General features: G+C 50.6%; 3 protein-coding genes across 3 annotated transcripts; 2 read left to right on the top strand and 1 right to left on the bottom strand.

Moving 5' to 3' along the window:
- Nucleotides 1–3,810: 3,810 nt before the first annotated feature.
- Nucleotides 3,811–8,512, top strand: LOC112877881 (putative linoleate 9S-lipoxygenase 3). Its single transcript, XM_025942256.1, has 7 exons — nucleotides 3,811–4,250; nucleotides 4,785–5,077; nucleotides 5,703–5,940; nucleotides 6,066–6,401; nucleotides 6,499–6,584; nucleotides 6,704–7,119; nucleotides 7,231–8,512. Exons 1-7 carry the CDS (start codon nucleotides 4,061–4,063, stop codon nucleotides 8,264–8,266), a joined length of 2,595 nt encoding a protein of 864 aa, XP_025798041.1. The 5' UTR covers nucleotides 3,811–4,060; the 3' UTR covers nucleotides 8,267–8,512.
- A 4,170-nt stretch (nucleotides 8,513–12,682) lies between these two features.
- Nucleotides 12,683–18,145, top strand: LOC112877880 (probable linoleate 9S-lipoxygenase 4). The gene is made up of 9 exons (XM_025942255.1): nucleotides 12,683–13,071; nucleotides 13,816–14,105; nucleotides 15,146–15,389; nucleotides 15,481–15,825; nucleotides 15,918–16,024; nucleotides 16,112–16,219; nucleotides 16,316–16,623; nucleotides 16,775–17,038; nucleotides 17,121–18,145. Exons 1-9 carry the CDS (start codon nucleotides 12,861–12,863, stop codon nucleotides 17,905–17,907), a joined length of 2,664 nt encoding a protein of 887 aa, XP_025798040.1. The 5' UTR covers nucleotides 12,683–12,860; the 3' UTR covers nucleotides 17,908–18,145.
- A 698-nt stretch (nucleotides 18,146–18,843) lies between these two features.
- LOC112878253 (protein ALP1-like) lies at nucleotides 18,844–22,759 on the bottom strand. Its single transcript, XM_025942698.1, has 4 exons — nucleotides 22,715–22,759; nucleotides 21,095–21,181; nucleotides 19,485–21,018; nucleotides 18,844–19,398 (listed from the first exon to the last, which is right to left on the bottom strand). The coding sequence occupies exons 3-4, from the start codon at nucleotides 20,266–20,268 to the stop codon at nucleotides 18,926–18,928; spliced, it is 1,257 nt and encodes a 418-aa protein (XP_025798483.1). The 5' UTR covers nucleotides 20,269–21,018; nucleotides 21,095–21,181; nucleotides 22,715–22,759; the 3' UTR covers nucleotides 18,844–18,925.
- Between the last annotated feature and the right edge of the window lie 1,842 nt (nucleotides 22,760–24,601).

Genomic DNA, 24,601 nt, shown 5'->3' with positions numbered 1-24,601 from the left:
CTGCGCGCGTGCCGGTCTCGCTCGCCATCGGAGTACCAGGCGTTGGTATATCACACGCGGAACCCTGGCCGGACGGCGCGTCGCGGTCGGGGCCGGTGCCGGTGCCCGTGCGCCCGGCCAGCGCCGTGGCCCCCCGTACGGCCAGCCAAAACTAAAGCCGCGGCGGCGTCGCGCTGCCACGCGGCGCGACGACGGAGAAGAGATCGACGAGCGGAGGCGGCGGGTGCACGCAGGCGCCTCCCGCACCAATCACGCCCGCGGCCTGATAATCAAACCGCTTTAACTGCGCGATCACACGCGCACCCACACTCGGGCTCGTACTGCTACCACCCGGTGCGCCATACGTGCCTGCAGCGGCAGCGTCCCCCTTGTCGATGTCGCCGTGACAACGCCGCGGGCTCGATGTCGCAGTGATCGGTGTTGAGTTAGTCTAAAACTGAACGTAGATGATTCTCATGTTTAATGATAACTGAATAAGGATTAATATATAGGTGCTTAAGAAGCACCGACGTGCCTGTTATGAAGGAACAGACCCCTTCTGAAAGGGCCAACTCTGTATAGACGCATCCCATTATTAGCAACCGCTAATGATAGTATTAACTGACTAAGCCACGTGTTAATCAAATGCTTAAACTAATTGATCATATACTAATTATTTCTAACACTTCCTATTGATCAATTTGCTTCAAGTATGCTTCATGTAATGCTTGTTCTTTATTCTTGAGAATATCCAAAATAATGGAAAAAAAACTCCTCCAAAGATCATGTAGGAAAATTTTGAGAAGAAACCATACTGTCTATTGATATGCCATGAAAAACTCCTTAAACCTGATAGAAAAAGGAGGAGAAAGTAATATAGCATATATATGAATTACTATCTCATTGCTCACACATGAGATTATAATATCCTTCTTCTAAAATCTAATGGGAAAAATATGAGAAAAATTAATATATCTTTGATATCTTCCTGAAAATCCCTATGGAAACAAATTAGAGATAGATATATGTGCTTTCATTGATATCATCTCATTAAAAACCTTTACAAGAAATTGAAATAAAAACTCATATAGGAAAAGAGTAGAAAATGAGGTTTGATCATGTCTAATTTAAGTAGATTCTCCCCCTAAATATTGTAAATCTTGTAGTCGTCGCATACCAATGCCACGTACCAATTTTTGAAAAATTGATATTTTTCGCGAACGTGCCTGAGCACGTATTTCATTAAGAGGAAAGCAATAGGACCAATACGAACCTTAATAGGCAGAGGCTATTAAGGTGGTTATAAAGCATCACCAAGCAAGTGCTAGACGACCCCAACATGAACATGAAGAACAACGGAGAGAAAAACTCACACGAACCCACAAACCTAGACTCGACCAAGCATCTGAGCCAGCTGCAAGATACACCAACATCCAAGATGCATAAGAACTCCGAACATAAAGGTGGCCAAGCATCCACCCAAGCAGCACAACCAAGGCGGTAAAGCATTCACCCTAAACGACACGACAACGGCGGCAAAGCATCCGCCAGACGACGACCTACACAGTCCGGACGAGGTGGACAAAGAAAAGCAACGGCAGGCGCACAAGCCGGAACTCCCCAAGGAGAGCAGATGACCATCGCCGCGAGCAGGCCAAAGGGGTCGGCGTACAGCAACAATTCCATCAGCATCCGGCAGAGCTTCCAGGACGACGCCTCAAGGGAGGGGGCGACGCCAAAGACGCCATCATCGTCCGACCAAAGTGATCAAGGTTTTCACCCGGAAGGCACACCGAGAGGAGGGAAGTGGGGAGGAATTGACGCCTCCAAGAAGTTAAACAGCGCCCGAGGACGTCACCGTCAATGGCCCGCAAGTAGGCCCAAGTCTTTTGCTTTCGCCCCATTACCTCCCCGAAGCTGAAGAAACCGTCGGAGCGCCACCGCAGGGCCGAAGAACGCCGCACCGCCAACCCAATAGCCAGAGCCCCGCCGCAGAGGAGGTGCATATACCTAGGCATCAGGCTGGTAACCCCACCACGCCACCAACCCACCAGGCAGCGGAAGGGGCGAGGGACCACCAAAGGGAGGTGCAGCCACCAAGCAGGATGCCCCCGCTCGGGAGCCGTGGTGGTGGCGGCGGCGGCCGGGACCCGAAGGAGCAGCGCGATGCCCGGAGGAGAGGCGTGGAGCCCCATGTGACACCTACCGGCGGTGGCCGGGACTCGGCAAGGAGCTGGAGGAGCAGAAGCGGCACGGTGCCCGAAGGAGCTACATGGATCCCCCCGGCGGCGGCCAGGGCCCGGCAAGGAGCCCGTGGAGCAAGAGCTGCGCGGCGCCCGAAGGGGAAACGCGACGCCCCGGCGAGATCCCCCCGACGACGGTCGAGGGTGGCCAAATCCGGCCCGGAGGGGCCCGATCCGGCGAGGGGGCGCGACCACCAAGACACGGCCAGGTTTGGGGCCGTGGGGAGGGAAAAGGGGAGAAGAGAGAGGGAAAAGGGGAGGCGGCACACCGAACCGGCTGCGGCTCAGTCGCGGGCCGCTGCCGCCGCCCGGACCGTCGCCGCCACTGCCGCCGCCGGCCACCAGAGGCAGCTTGGCGTGGGGGGTTGCGCGGCGGTGGGGTTCGCCCCCCGAGCCGCCTGGAGGAGCGACGTAGGGAGGGGGGGTCGCCCCCCAAGCTGTTTGAAAAATTGATGTTGGTAAGAACTTTATTAACAAATCAACAAGATTATCACAAGATTTATTCACGGACGGCGACGATGAGTTTCTGGGCGCCATTGTTCACCTTCGGGTGGTGGAGGCCAAGGGGCCTTCCCCTGTTCTTCTTTCTTGGCGAGATCCAAACCGGCGAGCAAGTGCGTGCGTGTTGATAACGTGTTTGAGTTAGTCTAAAACTGGATTTAAATGATTCTCATGTTTGATGATAACTGAACAGTGAATATATATATATATATATATATATATATATATATATATATATATATATATATATATGCTCAAAAGCACCGACGTGTCTATTTGGAAGGGATAGACCCCTTCCAAAAGGGGCACCTATGTACCGACGCATCCCGTCATTAGCGACCTCTAACAACAGGATTAACGGACTAAGTTACATGTTAATCATGTACTTAAACTAATTGATCACACACTAATTTTTTCTAACAATCGGGCTCGTAAAAGCGGCGCCGCTTCCTCACTAAGGACAACCATTTTTCGTTCAATAAAAAAGACGACCATTTTTTATGGCACGTGCTGCGGGCCTGCAACAACCATGTAAAATGGAGTAGTACTGGTACAATCCTTCGCCCATCAACATGGGCAGCTGGCAGTGAAGGCTGCCGTCGATGCATGGCAAGGGAACCATTCTAGGCTACGACCAATAATACTCAACTAAATACAGATTCGGTCCCATAATAAGATAGGAGTAGTGGAGTGTAGGCTTGCCACATATTCCCTCCGAAACTGCATTAGGGCTAAAATATTATCTCAAATATAACTACCTACGTCTTCAGTAAGCTCTGATACACTAAAAGTGGAAGGTCTGTCGATGGCATTGTCACTCTGCACACCTCCTTGGAGCATGTCTCCAAAGTCCTTCACAGCGCGCGTTGCCGCACGCGGGATACGTGGGATGCGCGCGCGTTGCCGCGCTGGGGCTGGCACGTCGCCGTCGTCCCGTCGGGGCTGGTGTCCCTGTCCCCACACACGGCCGAGCCAGTTAAACCCCCGCGCCGCGGCGGGGGCAGCGCAAGCGGCCGATCGCGCAGGTGCACGCAGGCGCCTCCCACACCATTCGCGCCCCCGCCCCGCCCCCACAATAATCAAACCACATTAACTAGGCTATCCCGCTGCCACCATTTCGTGCTCCTGCAGCTAGCGCCCCCCGCTCACACGGGCACGTAGCCGTAGTTGGTAGCCGAGCCGCGCGCTCCGTTGCCGGTCGCCTGCCCTGGCTATAAATCCCCGGCTCGCCCCGCGACCTCTAGGCCGCTCACCGCACGCACCGACGCCACTGAAAAACAAAAGCTCACCGGTCGAGGTCGAGGAGGAGGAGGAGGAGAGAGTTGGGGGCGGCGAAGATGCTGAGCGAGATCATCCACGGGCTGACGGGGGCGAACAAGAATGCGCGGCTCAAGGGCACGGTGGTGCTCATGCGCAAGAACGTGCTCGACCTCAACGACTTCGGCGCCACTGTCATCGACGGCATCAGCGAGTTCCTCGGCAAGGGGGTCACCTGCCAGCTCATCAGCTCCACCCTCGTCGACTCCAGTAAGCACCCCCTCATCCTCGTCTCCTTCTTCCTTCCTTCCATCTCTCGAGCTAGCTAGAGAGCCCTCGATCTTGGTTGCTTTTCGATCCCTTCTGTAGCTAGCATGCATTTCTTCTTCTTCTTCACAGCCATACAAAAGCAAAAATAAAGCATTATTTGGGCGGCCAGCTATGGCTCACTGCCTTTGCCTCGGCCCTCGGTCATCTCTGATGGGACATGGAAAGAATCGAGAGCAACACCGAGAAAAAGACAGCAAGCCATAGCTCTGGTGCAGTGGTGCGGTGCCAAGCACCAGATGCTGGCTTGCTCGTGACAAAAGTAAAAGAAGACACACAGTAGCACAGCTCAAAGATCAAGCGATCAGAAACCACTTTTACTTTGAACTAGATTCTTTACCAGTAACTATGCATCCCAAAGTAACCCCCCCGGGCGACGCGTGCATGCGCTACACTCCAACACGCGGCGTGCTCTCAAGTCTCGCCCTGGCCTCTGATCCCCTCTCACACCATGCGGCGACGGCGTGCTGTGTGCAGACAACGGCAACCGCGGCAAGGTGGGCGCCGAGGCGAACCTGGAGCAGTGGCTGACGAGCCTGCCGTCGCTGACGACCGGCGAGTCCAAGTTCGGCGTGACATTCAACTGGGAGGTGGAGAAGCTGGGCGTGCCGGGCGCCGTCATCGTCAAGAACAACCACGCCGCCGAGTTCTTCCTCAAGACCATCACCCTCGACGACGTGCCCGGGCGCGGCATGGTGACCTTCGTCGCCAACTCCTGGGTCTACCCCGTCGCCAAGTACCGCTACAACCGCGTCTTCTTCTCCAACGACGTAAGTCGCCGACGCCAGTGACATTCCTGGCCGCACCTGTTGAAAGTCTCTGTCACGGTTTGCCAAGTGGCTACGTCGTATTAATTCATCTCAAGTCTTCTCAGTATGTTTTTTTCTAGGATTATTGCTAGTACCGGCACTATTTGTCAATTGGCGTAGGTAGGAAATGGGTACGGTGTGGTGAAGAAAATTCAATGGAGTGGTACTAGTGCAACTGCCACGGTTGGGGAAAATTTAGTGCCAGCGACCAGAATGATCTTCCGGGTTCTGACACGCAGGGAGAGGCATGTGGATTCACGTGACTGGCAGCACGTCCGTTTCGTTCCCCGGAGAAACTTTTTCCGAACGGTCGATGATGCCAATGCACTCGAGTTTGCTTTCGAGATGGTAAAAGGTCGTGATGATCGAGTTGGTCCGGTCAAGTCTTTGGTCATGTAGCAAATCAGCGGTTAGCGTGCGTGCTTATCTGTCGATAATAGAGTAATTCATAAGGAGTGTTAATCAATCGACCAGGTGTAAAAGTCAGTCAGTCAGTCAGTCAGTCAACATATACTAATTTTTGCGTGTCAAAGAAAAAACCTATTGATTTTTGTCTCTTGTTTGTGCCGGACGACGATCGACGCAGACGTACCTGCCGAGCCAGATGCCGGCGGCGCTGAAGCCCTACCGCGACGACGAGCTCCGCAACCTCCGCGGCGACGACCAGCAGGGCCCCTACGAGGAGCACGACCGCGTCTACCGCTACGACGTCTACAACGACCTCGGCGAGCCCGACCGCGGCAACCCGCGCCCCGTCCTCGGCGGCTCCGCCGACCACCCCTACCCGCGCCGGTGCCGCACCGGCCGCAAGCCCACCAGCACCGGTGCGTGGATTTTTTTTTAATTTCTGCTATACTATTACTTCCCCTGGCACGTGGGTCCAGATTTCACGTGGGCCCATAGTCAGAAGCTCTAGTTGCAGGGTTGACTGACGTTGACCTGGCCGCAGACCCCAACTCGGAGAGCCGGCTGTCGCTGGTGGAGCAGATCTACGTGCCGCGGGACGAGCGGTTCGGCCACCTCAAGATGTCGGACTTCCTGGGGTACGCGATCAAGGCCATCTCGCAGGGGATCGTGCCGGCGGTGCGCACGTACGTGGACACCACCCCCGGCGAGTTTGACTCGTTCCAGGACATCCTCAACCTCTACGAGGGCGGCATCAAGCTGCCCAAGATCCAGGCGCTCGAGGACATGCGCAAGCTCTTCCCGCTCCAGCTCGTCAAGGACCTCCTCCCAGCAGGCGGCGACTACCTCCTCAAGCTCCCCATCCCGCAGATCATCAAAGGCACGTGCACACATCACGCTGAGTTCTGATGCTGATGCAGTGATGAGAAGTCGATCGACGAGCTGACTGAATGTTTGCGTCGCGTTGTGGGGAACAGAGGACAAGAATGCGTGGAGGACCGACGAGGAGTTCGCCCGGGAGGTGCTCGCCGGCGTCAACCCGATGGTGATCACGCGCCTCACGGTGAGCCAATGACCATACTCTGTCTTTCAAAGATCGATCGATGCCTGCAATGCAAGCGTGTGTGACCGAATGGCTTCAGCAGCCAGAGATGAAATGCGCCATACTCTGTTCTATCGCAGGAGTTCCCTCCCAAGAGCACGCTCGATCCCAGCAAGTACGGCGACCAGACGAGCACCATCACGGCGGACCACATCGAGAAGGGCCTCGAGGGCCTCACGGTGCAGCAGGCGCTGGACGGCAACCGGCTCTTCATCCTGGACCACCACGACCGGTTCATGCCGTTCCTCATCGACGTCAACAACCTGGAGGGCAACTTCATCTACGCCACCCGGACGCTCTTCTTCCTGCGCGGCGACGGCAGGCTGGCCCCGCTCGCCATCGAGCTCAGCGAGCCGTACATCGATGGCGCCCTGACCAAGGCCAAGAGCAAGGTCTACACGCCGGCGTCCAGCGGCGTCGAGGCCTGGGTGTGGCAGCTCGCCAAGGCCTACGTCGCCGTCAACGACTCCGGCTGGCACCAGCTCATCAGCCACTGGTACGAACTGACAACTATTACTGTCTTGTTGGATGTGCACGTGTGTATTTAGATTCAATGAGATTATCCTGAAACTAACCGATCGATCGATCGATCGATCGATCCTCCCAGGCTGAACACGCACGCGGTGATGGAGCCGTTCGTGATCGCGACGAACCGGCAGCTGAGCGTGACGCACCCGGTCCACAAGCTCCTGCACCCGCACTACCGCGACACGATGACCATCAACGCGCTGGCGCGGCAGACGCTCATCAACGGCGGCGGCATCTTCGAGATGACCGTGTTCCCGGGGAAGTACGCGCTGGCCATGTCCTCCGCGGTGTACAAGGGCTGGAACTTCACCGAGCAGGGCCTCCCCGCCGACCTCGTCAAGCGGGGCGTGGCGGTGGCGGACCCGTCGAGCCCCAGCAAGGTGCGGCTGCTGATCGAGGACTACCCGTACGCGAGCGACGGGCTGGCCATCTGGCACGCCATCGAGCAGTGGGTGGGCGAGTACCTGGCCATCTACTACCCCGACGACGCCACGCTGCAGGGCGACGAGGAGCTGCAGGCGTGGTGGAAGGAGGTGCGCGAGGTCGGGCACGGCGACCTCAAGGACGCGCCCTGGTGGCCCCGGATGCAGGCCGTGACGGAGCTCGCCGGCGCCTGCACCACCATCATCTGGATCGCGTCGGCGCTGCACGCGGCCGTGAACTTCGGGCAGTACCCGTACGCGGGGTACCTTCCGAACCGGCCGACGGTGAGCCGGCGGCGGATGCCGGAGCCCGGCACCGAGGCGTACGAGGAGCTTGAGCGCGACCCGGAGCTGGGGTTCATCCACACCATCACGAGCCAGATCCAGACCATCATCGGCATCTCGCTCATCGAGGTCCTCTCCAAGCACTCCTCCGACGAGGTGTACCTCGGCCAGCGCGACACCCCGGCGTGGACCTCGGACGCCCGGGCGCTCGCGGCGTTCAAGCGGTTCAGCGACGCGCTGGTGGAGATCGAGGGTAAGGTGGTGGGCGCCAACCGCGACCCGCAGCTGAAGAACCGGAGCGGGCCCGCAGACTTCCCCTACACGCTGCTGTACCCCAACACCTCCGACCGCACGGGCGCCGCCGCCGGGATCACCGCCAAGGGCATCCCCAACAGCATCTCCATCTGAACAGCTAGCAGCGGCGTGCCTGCAGTCTGCTAGCCGGTGCGCGTTCTCGTGTCGCTTTCGTGTGAGCTTGTGTGACAGTGTGAGCGTCGTCGTCGTATCAGTGCCGCGTGAGAGTTTGTAGAGATCGGTTAATAATATTTGTGTCGGCCGGTAAATGGAAATAACACGAACTAGTAATAAACGAAGTGAATGTTGCGCAAAATAACTGGCATTTCAAATCAGAGAGCTGGCACACAAATTAGCAAAGCTGTCGGGGACCAAGCAGTTGACTTGAGTAACGTGGAAACTGTTGACCTCAATGTTCTGGATGCAATCGTGCAAATCTTCATCGGTTGGCATGAACCTCTCCCGGCATTACACTAAGGCATCCTGCGTAAAATGCAGACCCTACGGATTGGTTGGCACAATCACATAGTCAGCACACTAATACCTAGAAGAAAGAAGCGCCATACATCACGCAGCAAGATTCTCAGCTCATCTTTTACAAATTAGAAATCTCTTTACGAAGATCGCAGACAGTCGTAGCGAAGAATCTTCATTTTGATAAGCAGGTACAGTACAATCTGTACATTTCTAAACGAAACAGATCGCTGAATTTCTGCCGCGCTAATTCCAAAGAGTCTGCTAAAGCCAATCTTTTTTTATCGAAAGACCGAGGCTGCTAAAGCCTGAAGGCCATGCTGCCGTAGCGAGACGCCAGATCGCCATCGCGGTGGGTGAAGCACCGAAGCAGCAAGGCGGCTGCTACCGCTGCGGAGGACGAGAGGAGGGAGGGAGGGCTAATAATTGGAGGGAACAGACGGAATGATTGGGTTCTGTAATATATTCTCCTCGTTCGTTTTATTCCACACGTGTTCGGTGAACCTGTGCCTTTAGACCCGTTAGTGGTTAGCCTTTCCATTCTGAGAGCACCCCAGAGCAGCGCTTAGCAATTGACTAATCCGTCAACTTTTGGCACCTTTCGGGAGGTTTTGTTTCTTAAGGTTGCACCTAATGAAAAGCATCCAAATCACCAAGAGATCACTCTAAGGTCCAATTTATATCTCACAAATGAGCTGCCTCTAGCTGGTGTAGTAGTTCGCTCGTGATGGTCATTAGTCATCAGTTCAACCCGTACTTCCATATAACTTTCTTGTTTGTCTTTTTTGAACGTTTTTTCTTGTTTGTCTTTTTACATGTTGCTGGCTCTACACTAATCTAGTCACTGATCAAACTAGGAGGGGGCATCATCATGTGCATCACATCAAATTGTGAGCTAGTATATCATACTTCTATATGTTCCTGTGCTAAGTTATTTTGTCCTACAAAAAATCTGTTACACGGCACAGATTAACATATACAGGACATGATTAAACATGCAATGGGTCATACAACTTTTATTTTTGCAATTGTCATAGTGAGCGACAATTTCGCAAAGTTAATTCTGGCACGAACCGAACAACCCCAATAACCCAAAATTCTTGCTCTTGTCATGTGAGTCATGCTGAGGAATCCTTTTTTTTTACGTGTTCATCCGCATTAGTTTCCGTAGTCTCGATCTACCGTATTGTGTTTTCGAAGCGAAGTCTCGATCAACTCTCTAACTGTGAGACCCATAGTCCCAGAGAGCGCACCAAAGCATATTCTATCCTTTTCGTAGTAGTACGTGTATTCTTCTACATAATCTAATGTCTTTATCAAATTTAACAAGACAACCTTTTATTCCAGTGCAATTATTGATTGTGCTCACGCTTATGTTCTTGTGCTCAAGATCTTTATCATCAAGTCCTTTTGTGTTCTTGTGCTACAAAGAACATTATCATGGGAGATACAAACACCTCATGGAGACCACATCTTTCATCGGTTTACGCTCATTTGTCCCAACATTTTCATGGATTTGTATGGGGCACGAGGAGTACAGGATACTAGATCTTGCTAAACTTCTTGTTGTCATAAAAAATGAGCGATAAAATGCCTGACAAGGTTGACAACCTCAATGTTCGCCACGAGAATCATGCCCAGAAGCGTAGCGATCCTTTCTCGCGCTCTTTTCACTCTAGTTTCCGCAGTCTCGAGAAGGCCAAGAAATCTCCCGACGCGTGCCACCTAAAAAAGGGATCCCCGGCCCTCTCCTAATCACCATTCCTAAAAGGAGCTTAGTTTAGTGTGATAATCATATTATTATGGCTCAGTCGTGCCTACCTTTGTGTGTGATCATGATCCACCAAGGCACCAATTAATGCTACAACAGAGAAGCCACGCGCGTCACAACCAAAAGATCCGTTCCGCCAAAAAATATAAAAAAGAAGAAGAAGATAGGACTATCACGGTCAGGGCCGCGTGCAGGCTGTGGACGCCTTCAAGCCAGGATCATTAGTGCGTGGACCATCGAGTGCATGCGTTTCACGTGGTAACGTGTTTCCCGTACCCGCCAGATGATGTTTTGGCGTATCAAGTTGGCCGTACAATAATCGCTGCTGCAGGCCTGTAGCATGGCGGATCGGCATGCTTAGGTTTCTACAGTGTGATATTCCCGTGCACAGTTCTACAGAGTTTCTTAAATTCTGTATCAAGCTGTCGACCCGATCGTTGATGACAGACAAGATCCAGTAGCGCAGCACGCGACGCTGCTGGAGAAGGCATAGATAGGAATACGACTAAAGTTTAGATCCGTCACATTAAAGAGAATTTTATCATTTAAAAGTATTAAATAAAGTCTAATTATAAAACTAATTGCAGAACTCCAGGGCTAATTCGCGAGACGAATCTAATGAGGTATATTAGACCATGATTAGCGGATGATTACTATAGCATCACTGTGGCAAATTATGGATTAATTAGGCTCATTAAATTTATCTCGCGAATTAGCACCCATATGTGCAAAAAGTTTTATAATTAGACTTTATTTAATACTTCTAAATAACAATATTATCTTTGATGTGACGGGTCTAAAGTTTAGATAGTAGGAAACGAACACACCCTAAGCGTGTTTGGTTTTATGAACTAAAGTTTAGTTTTTATCCCTAATTAGAAGAATTAAATATGAGGTACTTATAAAACTAATTATATAGATGGAGGCTAATTCACGATACGAATCTATTAAACCTAACTAACCCATCATTAACATATGTTCTTGAGCAATTACTTTATAATTAATTTATAATTAATTTATGTTCAATACTTCTAACTTTAGTCGCTGGAATCAAACGCCCGGCAGCTGGGAGTTGAATCGGGAGGGGAGGGTGTTTTTATAGAGACCAGCAGCAGCACCGGTCGTCAGAAAAATCTAGGGTGACGCGACGTGAAGAATTCTCGCCCCTCTGAAAATTCGTCACTACCGACCTGTTCTTGCATTTTCGGCATTCAGTTCAGATCATGGCCCAGAATAGCACACCACGCGTCGTTCCTGAACTTGGTTTACAAGCCAAGACCAGCATAAATCCTGAATTCCTCCTGACGCTTGTGTGGACCAAAAACTTCAGGGAGACAGGGTCAGTAATCCATCCAGGCAACACGTTAATTTCCTTTTCGATGGCTCACCTTCGCCGCAAAGCGTCCGAAATCAGTCAGTTCCCGGACGGTCGGAATCAAGCGCGCGTGGACGATTCGCCCTCGGTCACCTCGCGGCGCACACGCACCTGCCGGCTGCCGCTCGTGATCCCGTTTCTTCTACACCTGCTGCTGCTGCTGCTGCAGATTTTGTTTGTGTTTTTTGTTAATAACAGCGGAACTGCGCCGGATCTGGTGACGAAGCTGCTGCAGATCACGAACGATCAACAGGTTCAGTTCTGTCCCCAAGCCACCGTGTGTGACCTGGCCATCAATGGGACGCTGGCGAATTGTGCAGGAGCAGTGGTGGTGGCCCCGGCGGGACCTTGAGTTGACGACACCGTGTCCAGTTCTGGTCGCGGCGGGCGGCGGCTGCAGTGTCTGGCTCCCTGGAATGACCAGCGCGCGCACACACATGACGACACGACGGCGCGTCCTCTCGGCGGGTTGGCGGGTCTGCGCGGTAGCACTAGCAGCCGCCGGTCCGGGCCTCCGGGGACACGCACGCACCAGACGAGGGCGACCGGGTGACCGCGCGAAACCGCCCGCGGCTTTCCGAATCCACCCCCCCACCCCGCGGTCGGCCGTTTCCGCGGTTTCGCTCGGCCTCGGCGCCCTGGGCAGCCAGCTGATCAGCTCGGGCTTCTCTGCTTCGCGACGCTGTCCGGCCGCCCGCGCATGTGCCAGGGGCCAGCCCGGACGGCGTTTTGTTTACCGGATCACCGTTACACCAGAGGCCGCGGGATCCCCACACCTGCGAAGCGACGCCGGCGTACACCATCCGATCCGCGCTTTTTTTAATCCTAGTCGTCGCCATCGCTGGCAGTGGCAGGAGCAGCAGCGAGCTAGGCTGCGCAGCCGCCTATATATCGCGGCGCGGCGCGGCGCAAGTAGCAGCGGCAGCAGTTCAATACGCCTGCCTCTGCCTGCCTTGCTCTAGCTGGCACATCACATTGGCGAGCGAGGCGAGGCGAGCAGAAAAGTCAATCACCGGTGAGTCGGTGACCCCGTTCCGCCCCCCGTCCCCTCCCCTCCGGCGTGGTCCTCCCCGAGGGGGCGAGCGAGGATGTTCTGGCACGGGGTCGCGGACCGGCTGACGGGGAAGAACAAGGCGGCGTGGAACGAGGGGAAGATCCGGGGCACGGTGGTGCTGGTCAAGAAGGAGGTGCTGGACGTCGGCGACTTCCACGCCTCGCTCCTCGACGGCGTCCACAAGATTCTCGGCTGGGACGAGGGCGTCGCCCTGCGGCTCGTCAGCGCCACCACCGCCGACCCCAGTAAGCGCTGACGCCCCTCCCTTTGCCTCCGGAGTTCGGACACCGCCCCGGGCCCGCGCGCGGCGGCCGCGGGGTGAGACGCCGCCCGGGCCCGGCCGCGCGCGGCGGCGGAAACGTACGGCGCGCGCCGCCACCGCGCGTTTCGCCGTCCATTTCGGTTTCCTTTTTCTTTGTTCTGTAGTTGTCTCGGCCTCGGATTTCCTTAGCCGTTTGGTGCCAAAATTGATTTGCCCCCAAAACAAAGGCCGATCTTGCAGGAGACATTTTGCTAGTAAAAAGTCTGTAGAATCCGTGCTCGTCCAACAAAATCTGTGATCACCATGGATGGCGACATGGCAACGGGGCATGAGCAGGGGATAGGGGTTTTTGCCGTTTTCCCGTGGCAGCCCAGAGGAAACTGAGCAACTTGCTCGAACCCGTGGGGACCCCTGGAGTTGGGGGAGTTGTTGGGGGGCATTCAATGCAATTGGGAGGGAGCAATGAGCGTTAACTAGTGGAGGTCAGGATCGAAGTGGCGACACAGCACAACAGGACACGGGGAACCTGAGAGAGAGATTCTCTGTAGCTTCCGCGGCAATACTCCAAGGCTATCCGCATCGCATCGCACGCGCACTGCCGTCGCGAATCGACGGGCCTTAGGGTCGATGGAAATTTTTACTGAAATTCTACAGGGATCATTTTATTTGAATTTCGTTTTTTGGCAGTTTGTGTGAACGGAATTTCGCTGCCGTGGATCGATCGCAGGCAATGGAGGCCGGGGGAAGGTGGGGAAGGCGGCGCACCTGGAGGAGGCGGTGGTGTCGATCAAGTCCACGACGGACGGGGAGACGGTGTTCCGGGTGAACTTCGAGTGGGACGAGTCGCAGGGCATCCCGGGCGCCGTCCTCGTCAGGAACCTGCAGCGCGCCGAGTTCTTCCTCAAGAGGGTCACCCTCGAGGGCGTCCCCGGCAAGGGCACCGTCGTCTTCGTCGCCAACTCGTGGGTCTTCCCGCACCACCTCTACGCCCAGGACCGCATCTTCTTCGCAAACGACGTGAGTATCCGTTCTGACTTCTGACACCTGGGCCGCCCCTCCCTTTGGTTGCTCCCTGTTGCTGCGGCGTTACGGATGCCCAGTGCACTGTGCAAACAAACTTACGTTTTTGCTGCTTTGGAACAAAAATGCTTTAGTGGTCAAATTCCAAATGGAAATAAGAAGAAGAGCTCTTCCTCTTGTGCCTGATAAACCTGTCTTAGTTTGATTGAAATGAAATGTGGTTATGGACTATGGATCATTGGATTGGAGGGCTGGATGCTGGTCAACTTTCCATTTCTAAAAGCCCGTGAATGGATTAGGTACCATGTTAGGTGTACCTAATACCGGATATCCAAGAAAAACTATCCGGGTTGATATCCGTCCTTCTCGGTCGGACGGTACCATTTACATCCCTACCTAGTAGATCCTAATGACACGCATTGTCTACTGAAAAGTACAAAGCGGCAGAATAAATACTGTGTTATTAACCCTCTTTTAATATAAGTAGGCTAAACCCCGTGTAGCCGCCAAATTGGCGAGCTTGGTCTTACGGCTATGTCCACATATGGCCCATGTTGATCCAGAACTGGTTGACGGGTCTCCAAGGCAAAATAACAAGTCTAGTAAAAAAACCATAATTGTCTCTTAATAATCTAAGAAAAAGGAGAAAGAAATATAAAAGGTTTGTTTCAGTACCATTGCAGACTGAACACCACAAAGTCAGATTTACCTCATGTTGCACCATAATAAGTACACGGATTAATCCAGAGTGGAAAGAATCTAACAGTTGATTGACTAGATAATTTGCTGAGCGGTGAAAAAAATTCACTTTAACTCGAGGTGCTTTGTAAGGCCGTTGTTTTTCAACCTCATCATATTGGCACTAGATCTGGCCAACAGAAAAAAAAATCTAGTCAATATAGCAGTTGTTGTGCTCTCGTCTGACACTGGAAAATAAGCATACCTATCAATTAATCATCCTATGGTTTGCTTCTGCCAGCACTTTTTTTTTCAAGGCTATGAAAAACAGGTCAGCTCACTCTATTGCTATGTTGCAGACCTATCTGCCAAGCAAAATGCCTGCAGCATTGGTGCCTTTTCGTCAAGATGAACTCAAGATTCTCCGAGGTGATGATAATGCTGGACCATACAAGGAGCATGACCGTGTCTACCGTTATGACTACTACAATGACCTTGGTGAGCCGGACAAAGGTGAAGACCATGTACGGCCGATCCTTGGTGGCCGCCAGGAACATCCATATCCCCGTCGCTGCAGAACTGGCAGGGACCCAACAAAAACCGGTAACTTCAAGACTTCAAGTCACTGCATTTTAGTCCATACAAGATGTCAGAAATTTAGCTGAAATCCTTCGTTGCTTGACCTTTTATCCAGACCCAAATTCAGAGAGCAGGCTTTTTGTGCTCAACCTGAACATCTACGTCCCGCGTGATGAACGTTTTGGACATCTCAAGATGTCAGACTTCCTTGGGTACTCACTGAAGGCAGTCATTGAGGCTGTTCTTCCAACAATAGGGACTTTCATTGATGATACGCCGAAGGAGTTTGATTCATTCGAAGAGATCCTAGGACTCTATGAACTTGGTCCAGAAGCACCCAACCATCCAGTAATAGCAGAGATCAGGAAGAAAATCCCCAGTCAGTTCCTTAGAAGTATTCTGCCAAATGGCAGTCATGACCACCCCCTAAAGATGCCCCTTCCAAGTATCATCAAATCAGGTAACTCCACTTCTTGGCAATTTTCTGTGTTAATCCGCTGTTTGAACGAAAAATAGTTTTTATGACCATGTGTAATTCTTGGTATACACTAGATGTATTGAAACAGGCTCCAGAGTTTAAGTTTGGTTGGAGGACTGATGAGGAGTTTGCAAGAGAAACACTTGCAGGCGTGAATCCAGTAATCATCAAACGCCTTACGGTTAGCATCTTACATCATTTGAGTTGACAAATACACTTGCCTCATAATCGAGTAAAGAGCCCTAAAAGTTCGCTTCCATGATCGCAGGAGTTCCCTGCTAAAAGTACCCTGGATCCAAGTCAGTATGGAGACCATACCAGCAAGATCACTGAAGCTCACATTCAGCATAACCTGGAAGGCTTGACAGTGCAGAATGTATGCTGGACTGAACACATGCATATATAACTGAGAGATTCAGTACTGATAGTTACCTAAAACTTTTGATTGATTGTCATAACAAACCCTGTGCAGGCACTGAAGAACAACAAGCTCTTCATCCTAGACCACCATGATCATTTCATGCCGTACCTCGACCAGATCAACAAGTTGGAGGGCAACTTCATCTATGCCAGCAGGACCCTTCTGTTCTTGAAGGACGATGGCACCCTGAAGCCCGTGGCCATCGAGCTGAGCCTGCCCCACCCTGATGGTCAACAGCACGGCGCCGACAGCAAGGTGTACACCCCGGCTCACACCGGTGTTGAGGGCCACATTTGGCAGCTTGCCAAGGCTTACGCGTGCGTCAATGACTCTGCCTGGCATCAGTTGATCAGCCACTGGTACAGAGTTTTCCTTCACCTACTGTTCCTTGATACCGAAACTCTAATTGTTTCTGGTGCCTTTTTGTATGTGCAGTGATATGCTAGTCAAAATAGTCCTCTCATTGGTAGGGAAACACTGATCTTTGTGCGCGTGTGTGTGTGTTTGCAGGCTGAACACGCACGCGGTGATCGAGCCGTTCGTGATCGCGACAAACCGGCAGCTCAGCGTAGTGCACCCCGTGCACAAGCTGCTGAGCCCACACTACCGTGACACGTTGAACATCAACGCCCTGGCACGCCAGACACTCATCAACGCCCGTGGCATCTTCGAGCTCACCGTGTTCCCCGGGAAGCACGCGCTTGAGATGTCCTCTGACGTGTACAAGAGCTGGAATTTCAACGAGCAGGCTCTCCCGGCCGATCTCGTCAAGAGGTATGTACATGGATCGGAGTGCAGAAGAATTTTCAGAAACACATTGATTCTGACGGGTTTACTCTTTTGGTTGTGCGTTCAGAGGTGTGGCCGTGCCGGACCAGTCAAGCCCGTACGGCGTGCGTCTGCTGATCAAGGACTACCCGTACGCCGTGGACGGGCTGGTGATCTGGTGGGCGATCGAGCGGTGGGTCAAGGAGTACCTGGACATCTACTACCCTAACGACGGCGAGCTCCAGCGCGACGTGGAGCTGCAGGCATGGTGGAAGGAGGTGCGCGAGGAGGCGCACGGCGACCTCAAGGACAGGGACTGGTGGCCCAAGATGGACACCGTGCAGCAGTTGGCCAGGGCTTGCACGACCATCATCTGGGTGGCGTCGGCACTGCACGCGGCCGTCAACTTCGGGCAGTACCCGTACGCCGGGTACCTCCCGAACAGGCCGACGGTGAGCCGGCGGCCGATGCCGGAGCTGGGCAGCAAGGAGTACGCGCAGCTGGAAGCGGGGCAGGAGGAGGCCGACAAGGTGTACATCCGCACCATCACCAGCCAGTTCCAGAGCATCCTGGGCATCTCGCTCATCGAGGTCCTCTCCAAGCACTCCTCCGACGAGGTGTACCTCGGCCAGCGCGACGAACCGGAGCGCTGGACGACGGACGCCAAGGCGCTGGAGGCGTTCAAGAGGTTCGGCGCCCGGCTGGTGGAGATCGAGAGCCGGATCAAGACGATGAACGCCAACCCGGCGTTCAAGAACCGGAAGGGGCCTGTGGACATGCCGTACATGCTGCTGTACCCCAACACGTCGGACGTGGACGGCACGAAGGGCGAGGGTCTCACGGCCATGGGCATCCCCAACAGTATCTCCATCTGAGACTGAGCAGAGAGTATCCTGTGGGAGGGTAGGTTGATGTTGTGCCGCCGCTACACGTTTGGGCATTGTGCGTAGTGTGTCACTTCGTTGGTTTTGTGAGGGTGTAGTGGTCTAGTGAAGATTGTAACAATGATTTGTAGGGATGAGAGAGGAGCTGCAGTGAGGAATTAATAATGTTGTCACCTATGTATTCTTTCTTGGTCATCATGAATAAATGTCAGCTCAATTCTTGGACATATATGGCAGCGTAAAAGTGACCGCTGTAAGAGCATCTCCAGCAGTTTCTCAATAAATATCTCCTAAAATAATATTGGGATGTTCCAATACAACTTTTATCTTCAGCGGTTCCTTAATAAATATCTCCTAAAATAGTATTGGAATGTTCCAATACCACTTTTATAGATTATTAGGAGAGATACTTTTACAGTTCGCCAGGAATCTCATCCTAATACAACTAATATATTGGGAGAGCCAAAATTATTTCTTTATTTAGGGGAGATGGAGTGAAATATTGGAACAATCCAATAATTATTGGGGAAAGAAAGAGATTTTGGAAAACCGCTGGGAGTGTATTTTCTTCCAATATTATCAATATATTGGGAAAAGGAAGACAGCCGGAGACACTCTGACACCGGAAGTCTCCAGCCAAATCTGTCCTTTCATTGTATCTTTTAGATTGGGTTTGATCCTATTAGCCGGACACACTAAAGGTGTGTTTGGTTCAGCTGTGGATTCCTGAAAATTTGATTTCTGGAATCAGCTGTGGGAAAGCTGCTGTGAGCTGACAGCTGTGAGAAAGCTGAAAGCTGTTTGGCTGAAACAGCTGCCAACTGTGGGATTCTATGAGAAATGTCAGTTTTGCCCCTGAGACAGTATAGGACTGTTTATATGCTGATTAATTGTAAGGATATGTAGATGACCGTTTTGGAAAGAAAATTATCATAATTAGAATTGTTTGACATATATAATTAATACAAAAGATATATAGATCCACCTCGACCTAACTAAAATATTATCTTCAACTAATCAAAGCATTAGTTATGTTATCACGAACAGTGTTCATGGTAACCTCATTCTCCTCCTCAAGAATTTCATCCACTTCTAGTTGCGCCACTTCTTGTTCCTCGGTGTCGTCCTCATCTCGCGGCATATAGTTCTCATCTTCATCACATTTGTCAAACGCATCATCTTGTAACGCGCTATCACGAATAAAATTGTGCAATGCCATGCAAGCCATAATGATATGCATCTGCGTACGAATTGAGAAACTTGGCATCGACTTCAATATATGCCACTTTTGCTTAAGGACTCCAAATGCACGCTCAATTACATTGCAAAGGGATGAATACAAATAATTGAACATCTCATATTTCCCTTGAGGTGCTCGCTGTCTGCGAAGACGAAATTCGGGTTGATGATATGTACTTCCTTTATAAGGAGCAAGATATCCGGTTCGGTTCGGATAACCGGAATCCACAAGATAGTATTTGACTAAAAAAGAACACAAGTCAATGACATATACTTCATGACTTATACTTCAAATAATACCAAAGTATACACAAAGTTAGCATTTGTACCTGTAGGTGGTTTCGAAAATTTGTCACCAAAATTTGTTAAGGCATGATTGAGGATCCGTGTGTCATGTGCAGAGCCCGGCCAACCAGTAACCATAAAAGTAAACCTCATATCAAAATCACAAACTGTTAGAATATTTTGCGATGTGTACCCATGCCGACATGTGTGGTTGACAACATCCTCTGTAGGTACCGAAACTTGTACATGTGACCCATCTATAGCTCCAATAGCATCTTTGAAATGAGGCCAGAAACGGTTTTCTCTAACCTTTGCATGCTCCGTACTGAAAGTAGGGTCCCTCGGTGTGATATTATCTTTTGCTAATTTTCGCAAATATTTCAAGACTTCCTTAAATTTAGTGTGAACTGTCCATAGGGACCGAACGAAGCGGTTTTCAGCTTGAGAAAAAGATTGAGGTCCTCCAACAATCCATAAAAACATAGCCAGTGACTCCACAGATGAAACATTGCTTGTTGACTTCAAACCGTAGTTAGCGACAAGCAAATTATGAAGGACCATAAAAACCTCAGGAGTCATCCTAAACATCTTGTAGAAATATTTAGGGGCAGCTAGGCACTCTTCGACCCACTCAATTCCAGATTGTTGAGGATTTCTGTAATCATTTTTATTCAAGTACCTTTCGGTGTACCGGTCACCTAAATGACCAATGGTGGCAGCCTGCTTGGACAACTCGGCTAGAAGTTGAAGTCCGTTGTGACCCTTCTTTGCCAATTCGTCCATAGCTCTGCAAGCACGAGCATAACAAGTACATACCATAAGCCACATTTCAGATTATCAAGATACAGGTCTGAACATATAAGGACTCAAACAAATCATTATTCATACAAATACGGGTCTGAACATACAAGGACTCAAACATAATGGTTTGCTTACACAAGAACAATAATATAATGGTCCAAAAAATAATAAGGATTCAAATAATAAGAACGAACGTAATGATTAAGGCAACTTCTTCATCTCATGCTCCCTTTGCAGCAAATCAAGTCTTCCTTTATTTATCTCAAACAATCCGAGGAGCTCCCTAAATTCAGGTTTCATTATCGATATTGCAGCTGTATGCATGAGGGCAGTTTTCTCCTGTACTCCACATTCTTTCACCATCCTCATGGCCTCCGCAAGGGTAGGAATGTGGCTGGTCATATAAGGAGCCGATGAAGCTTCTATACTACTGGTAATCTTGTTCACTCCATCTTCGATCTTGCTGCAGGTTTGTTTTTATAGACGTAAAAATGGACTTTTCTCTTCCTTATCATCCGCACACGTAGAAGAAGAGGCTTTACGCTTCTTGCCTTTCTGTTGGAGCATAGTGGACATGTGGATATTTGAGGGGCTTCTCTCAACCTCATGCACTTCATCATCACTGCAATTATCAGATAAATCTCCAGGTATGGAAGCAGATGCCCCAGTAACATGTGCACTTCCAAACATGATGTGCATCGCCTCCAAGTTGTCCGGACCATGTTTTCTGAACTGAACATGTTTGCATTTCCTTCCGTTACTTGGATCGTCGCATCTCTGCAATACATTGGTAAAATTAGCTACTACAAAATATCCAAGAAAACTAAAAAATGACAAATGTTGTGACACTCACCGCAAGATGCTCGTTCCACCATTCATCTGAGCAATCTACAGTCTGCTTTACATCGTTCCAACCAAGTCCAGTGGCAGCATTTTTTAACTACATAAAAATAGTATAACTTCTTTTGAGACCATCCCATTTATTCTTGAGTTGCAAATGTTCCGGTTTCCGACCAGTTATCTGTTCAAACTTTTCTGCAACATTCTTCCATCCGACTCTATTCAAATGACCTAATAGCCTATGCCCAGCATTAATCTCATGCATGCATATATCACAGAAGTGCTTCGCATTTTTCTTATCCCACACCGCCTTCTCAGCCATACTAGTGTCAATAAAAAGAATGAACAAAAATATTCACAATTTGCATCTCACATGAATGCACATAGAAGTATCCTATAGAGCTAAGTCCATTCTAACATGAAAACATTATGAACATTTTAATAAAATTAATTCATTCACCACAAAGCTGAAGCACTCACTAATTTGTCTAAAGAAGGCAAAATAAAATCAAAGAATGCATGACAATGAAAAAGTACTTTATTTGCTCCATTCGTGCTACAATGATTGCTTTCAGATTTTCCCTCAGATATTGGAAACATATAGGAACACCATACATCGAATATGATTATGGAATGGACACGTAACGAATGCAAATATGCTTACAAATGTCTCAGATCGATAAAAAGCATGTAAACTGTATAACAACAAAAAAACTCATAAGTGGTTCCATGGTGCGTGCTGTTTCTGCTGCTGTCAGTGCCTTCTCTATTGCCTAGACATGCACTGTTGAGCAGAACATTTTCTCTTGCTTAGCTCATAATTTATGTATTTATATGGTATTACACATTCATAGGTTTGGTAGGTCAGGAATTGGGATAACTGGTAGTTCATGCACATATTTTCAACCACTGAGCATGATCATAACTTAGCTGAAGTTGTCATTCAAAAGGTTTTCTGAATCTGAACATGAGGAATTGTAGTGTTTGTATGAGGACTCCAACTGTCAAAAGAGTTTCTTCAAACCCTTTTCAGTGAAGGTTAGATGAGAGAGGCAATAAGAGATATACTCCCACTGTCTAACATCTGAAGCACATGCAAAGAAAGTGTTGGACATCTGAGAATGGAGTAAGCTCATCACTGCAAAATATTTCATGGAAGTTAAAATGCATGCAGTAAGGCACAAACTGTTTCAAGAAATTAGTGGCAAAGAAGCAATCCTTATATATGTGCAAGCGCAAGAGTGTCAAAAAAGGAGCTACCAAATCACAATTATATGTGCTCTCTTTTTCCTTAATTTTCATTTCCATTTATATGATGCAGTAATGATGTCCCTGTGCTGATATATGCAATGCTGACCACCTTCTTCGTTCAAAATTATTTGTATCTTGATCTCTGCTAAGACACAAACATAATGAGAAAAAAGAACACATAAAGTTCTTGCAGCACTGCACATCAGCACCCTCTTACTTTTGCAGTACTGCACACTAACTCCCTCTTGTGTTTGCACTGGTTTTAACAACACATATGCACACGTTATCTGCATGACTTGGCCAAAACACTCATGTGACTAGCTCCACTTACAGACATGCATGCAGGATAATCTCGACTAATCCCTGCTCCGAAAGAACTTACAGTGCGGGGGGCGGGCGGCGGGGGCGCCGGGCGGCACGTTGGGGGCAGCGGGGGCGGGGGCCGGCGGGGGGCGCGCCAGGGGGGGCACCGGGAGGGCATCGGTGGGACGGCGGGGGGCGCGTCGGGGGCGGGCGGCGGGGGCAGCGGGCGGTGCGTTGGGGGGCGGCGGGGAGGGCGGCGGGGGGAGCACCTGCAGCGGTAGGGGGAGCCGGCGGGGGAGCTCGTGGATAAGGAGGAAAGAGAAGGTCACGGGAAACAAAAGGAAAATGGTTCGATCGATCGTAAAGGATGGCAGTGCAGGTAAATACAGCAGCGAAGCGGGAAATCTGCCCAGCGTCCCGATTTCGGTTCAGACTGGCTGGAATCGGTAGATTCACTGGAATGATTTCTTTGGCGGAAGCGTTTGGTTGGCTATCTGATTTTTTGGAAGCGAATCTGAGATTGGAAGCTGAACCAAAGTGAGCCTAAGCATAAGCATGTCGCAAACTGAGATAACACTAGCTAAGATAACACCTATTTGGGTGCAAACAAAAAAAATCCTCAAAGTTGGCCGGGGCAGTCTCAATCCAGGCATGTTTCCAAATTTTATTATTATGTCATCTCCCACCTTCCATATGTACCAAAATTTTAGTGCTTGAGCTTCCTACGACGCCTCTTTCCGGAAGTTAGAAGGTTGTGAGTTTGGGAGGCAGAAGATATTAGCAGCATCCCTAAATTATTCCTATTTAACTATATAAATATAACATTAGTTTTTAAGCAAAATGGTAGGAGCCCTGTTATTTATTGAAGAAATTAAAATGTATGGCGTTCGGATTATGATACAGAAACTATGGCAGTTATCCCATTTTAACTGCCTAGCAAAGCTATCGCAATGCTGAATTGCTAACACGAAGAAGAGAAGACGATGCAGTTCACACGAGTAGTACATACGACTTGCCATGCGGCGCATGGCCCGAGTAGATAGCGAGCAGAGGCGAGTAGCCCCGCAAGTTGCTAACCGCAGATCCAGGCTTTACCTGGCCGGATTTGGCCACCAACGGCCGGATCTAGGAGAGGGAGGTGACGAAGAGAGAGAGGGGGAGGGAGAACTCCCTCTGTTCCGGCGAACAGAGGGAGCAGGCTTGGGGAGGGAGTGGGAGGGGAGCACGGCCGCGGGAGTTAAGACCAGGGCACGACGTCACAATAGTTAGCGCTGTGATCCTACGCCACGGCGCCACGACCCGTGGTGCGTATGTTAATGGCACGACGCCGTGGTCGGCGCCGGCCCATGCCACATTGGCATCCATATGAAAATTACACACGTCAAAGCTTGTGACGCTGTAACGTTAACGCTGTAACGTTAACATATGGCGCCATGACCTCTGGCGCCGTGGTCCATTTTTATAAATCTTTTATAGATTCATATATATAAAAATGTTTTAAAAACAGCTAAATTGCAAAAAATTATGCGCTTGTTGCTCGGCTCATGGTGACGGTCGGTATCTCTGGCATAGGATCGGCGCGGCCTACCTCGTGCCCTTGTCCCTAAGCCTCCGAGCGCGATCTCTTCTAGAGGAAATTTCTTATATAACACAAGATAAAAGTTCAGTCCCTGTATAGCGCTGAAAAAATTTTACTCCCTATTTGACACCAAAACTTATCTTGTATTCCCTTTTCAACACTTCCGTTAGATCCGTTAGTTACTTTTGTTAAAATTCAGTCCCATGCATGTCATAGATTTGGTTTGTGACTAAAATAGCACAGAAAGCTTCTGCTCGGCCCAACTTATCCCAAATTTCCCGACACCTACATGCGGCGGCTGGCGGCGGTGAAGGCGTGAGAAAGGACGGTGCAGGCGTGAGGACGGCGCGGAGCTGCCGGCCCGTTCGGCACCCCGCCGCCAGTCGC

The sequence above is a fragment of the Panicum hallii genome, chromosome 9 (genome assembly GCF_002211085.1).
Source record: "Panicum hallii strain FIL2 chromosome 9, PHallii_v3.1, whole genome shotgun sequence".
Classification (NCBI taxonomy): domain Eukaryota; kingdom Viridiplantae; phylum Streptophyta; class Magnoliopsida; order Poales; family Poaceae; genus Panicum; species Panicum hallii.
This window is presented reverse-complemented; position numbering and strand designations above follow the sequence as displayed.

Excerpts from the sequence above, each read along its gene's own strand:
- LOC112877881 (XM_025942256.1), top strand. The coding sequence starts at position 4,061 with ATGCTGAGCGAGATCATCCACGGGCTGACGGGGGCGAACAAGAATGCG. Across the intron at positions 4,251-4,784 it reads CTCCACCCTCGTCGACTCCA|ACAACGGCAACCGCGGCAAG; the intron begins GTAAGCACCCCC and ends TGCTGTGTGCAG. Across the intron at positions 6,585-6,703 it reads TGGTGATCACGCGCCTCACG|GAGTTCCCTCCCAAGAGCAC; the intron begins GTGAGCCAATGA and ends GTTCTATCGCAG.
- LOC112878253 (XM_025942698.1), bottom strand. The coding sequence starts at position 20,268 with ATGTGGCTTATGGTATGTACTTGTTATGCTCGTGCTTGCAGAGCTATG. Across the intron at positions 19,399-19,484 it reads ATTTTCGAAACCACCTACAG|TCAAATACTATCTTGTGGAT; the intron begins GTACAAATGCTA and ends GTTCTTTTTTAG.
- LOC112877880 (XM_025942255.1), top strand. The coding sequence starts at position 12,861 with ATGTTCTGGCACGGGGTCGCGGACCGGCTGACGGGGAAGAACAAGGCG. Across the intron at positions 13,072-13,815 it reads CGCCACCACCGCCGACCCCA|GCAATGGAGGCCGGGGGAAG; the intron begins GTAAGCGCTGAC and ends GATCGATCGCAG. Across the intron at positions 14,106-15,145 it reads GCATCTTCTTCGCAAACGAC|ACCTATCTGCCAAGCAAAAT; the intron begins GTGAGTATCCGT and ends GCTATGTTGCAG.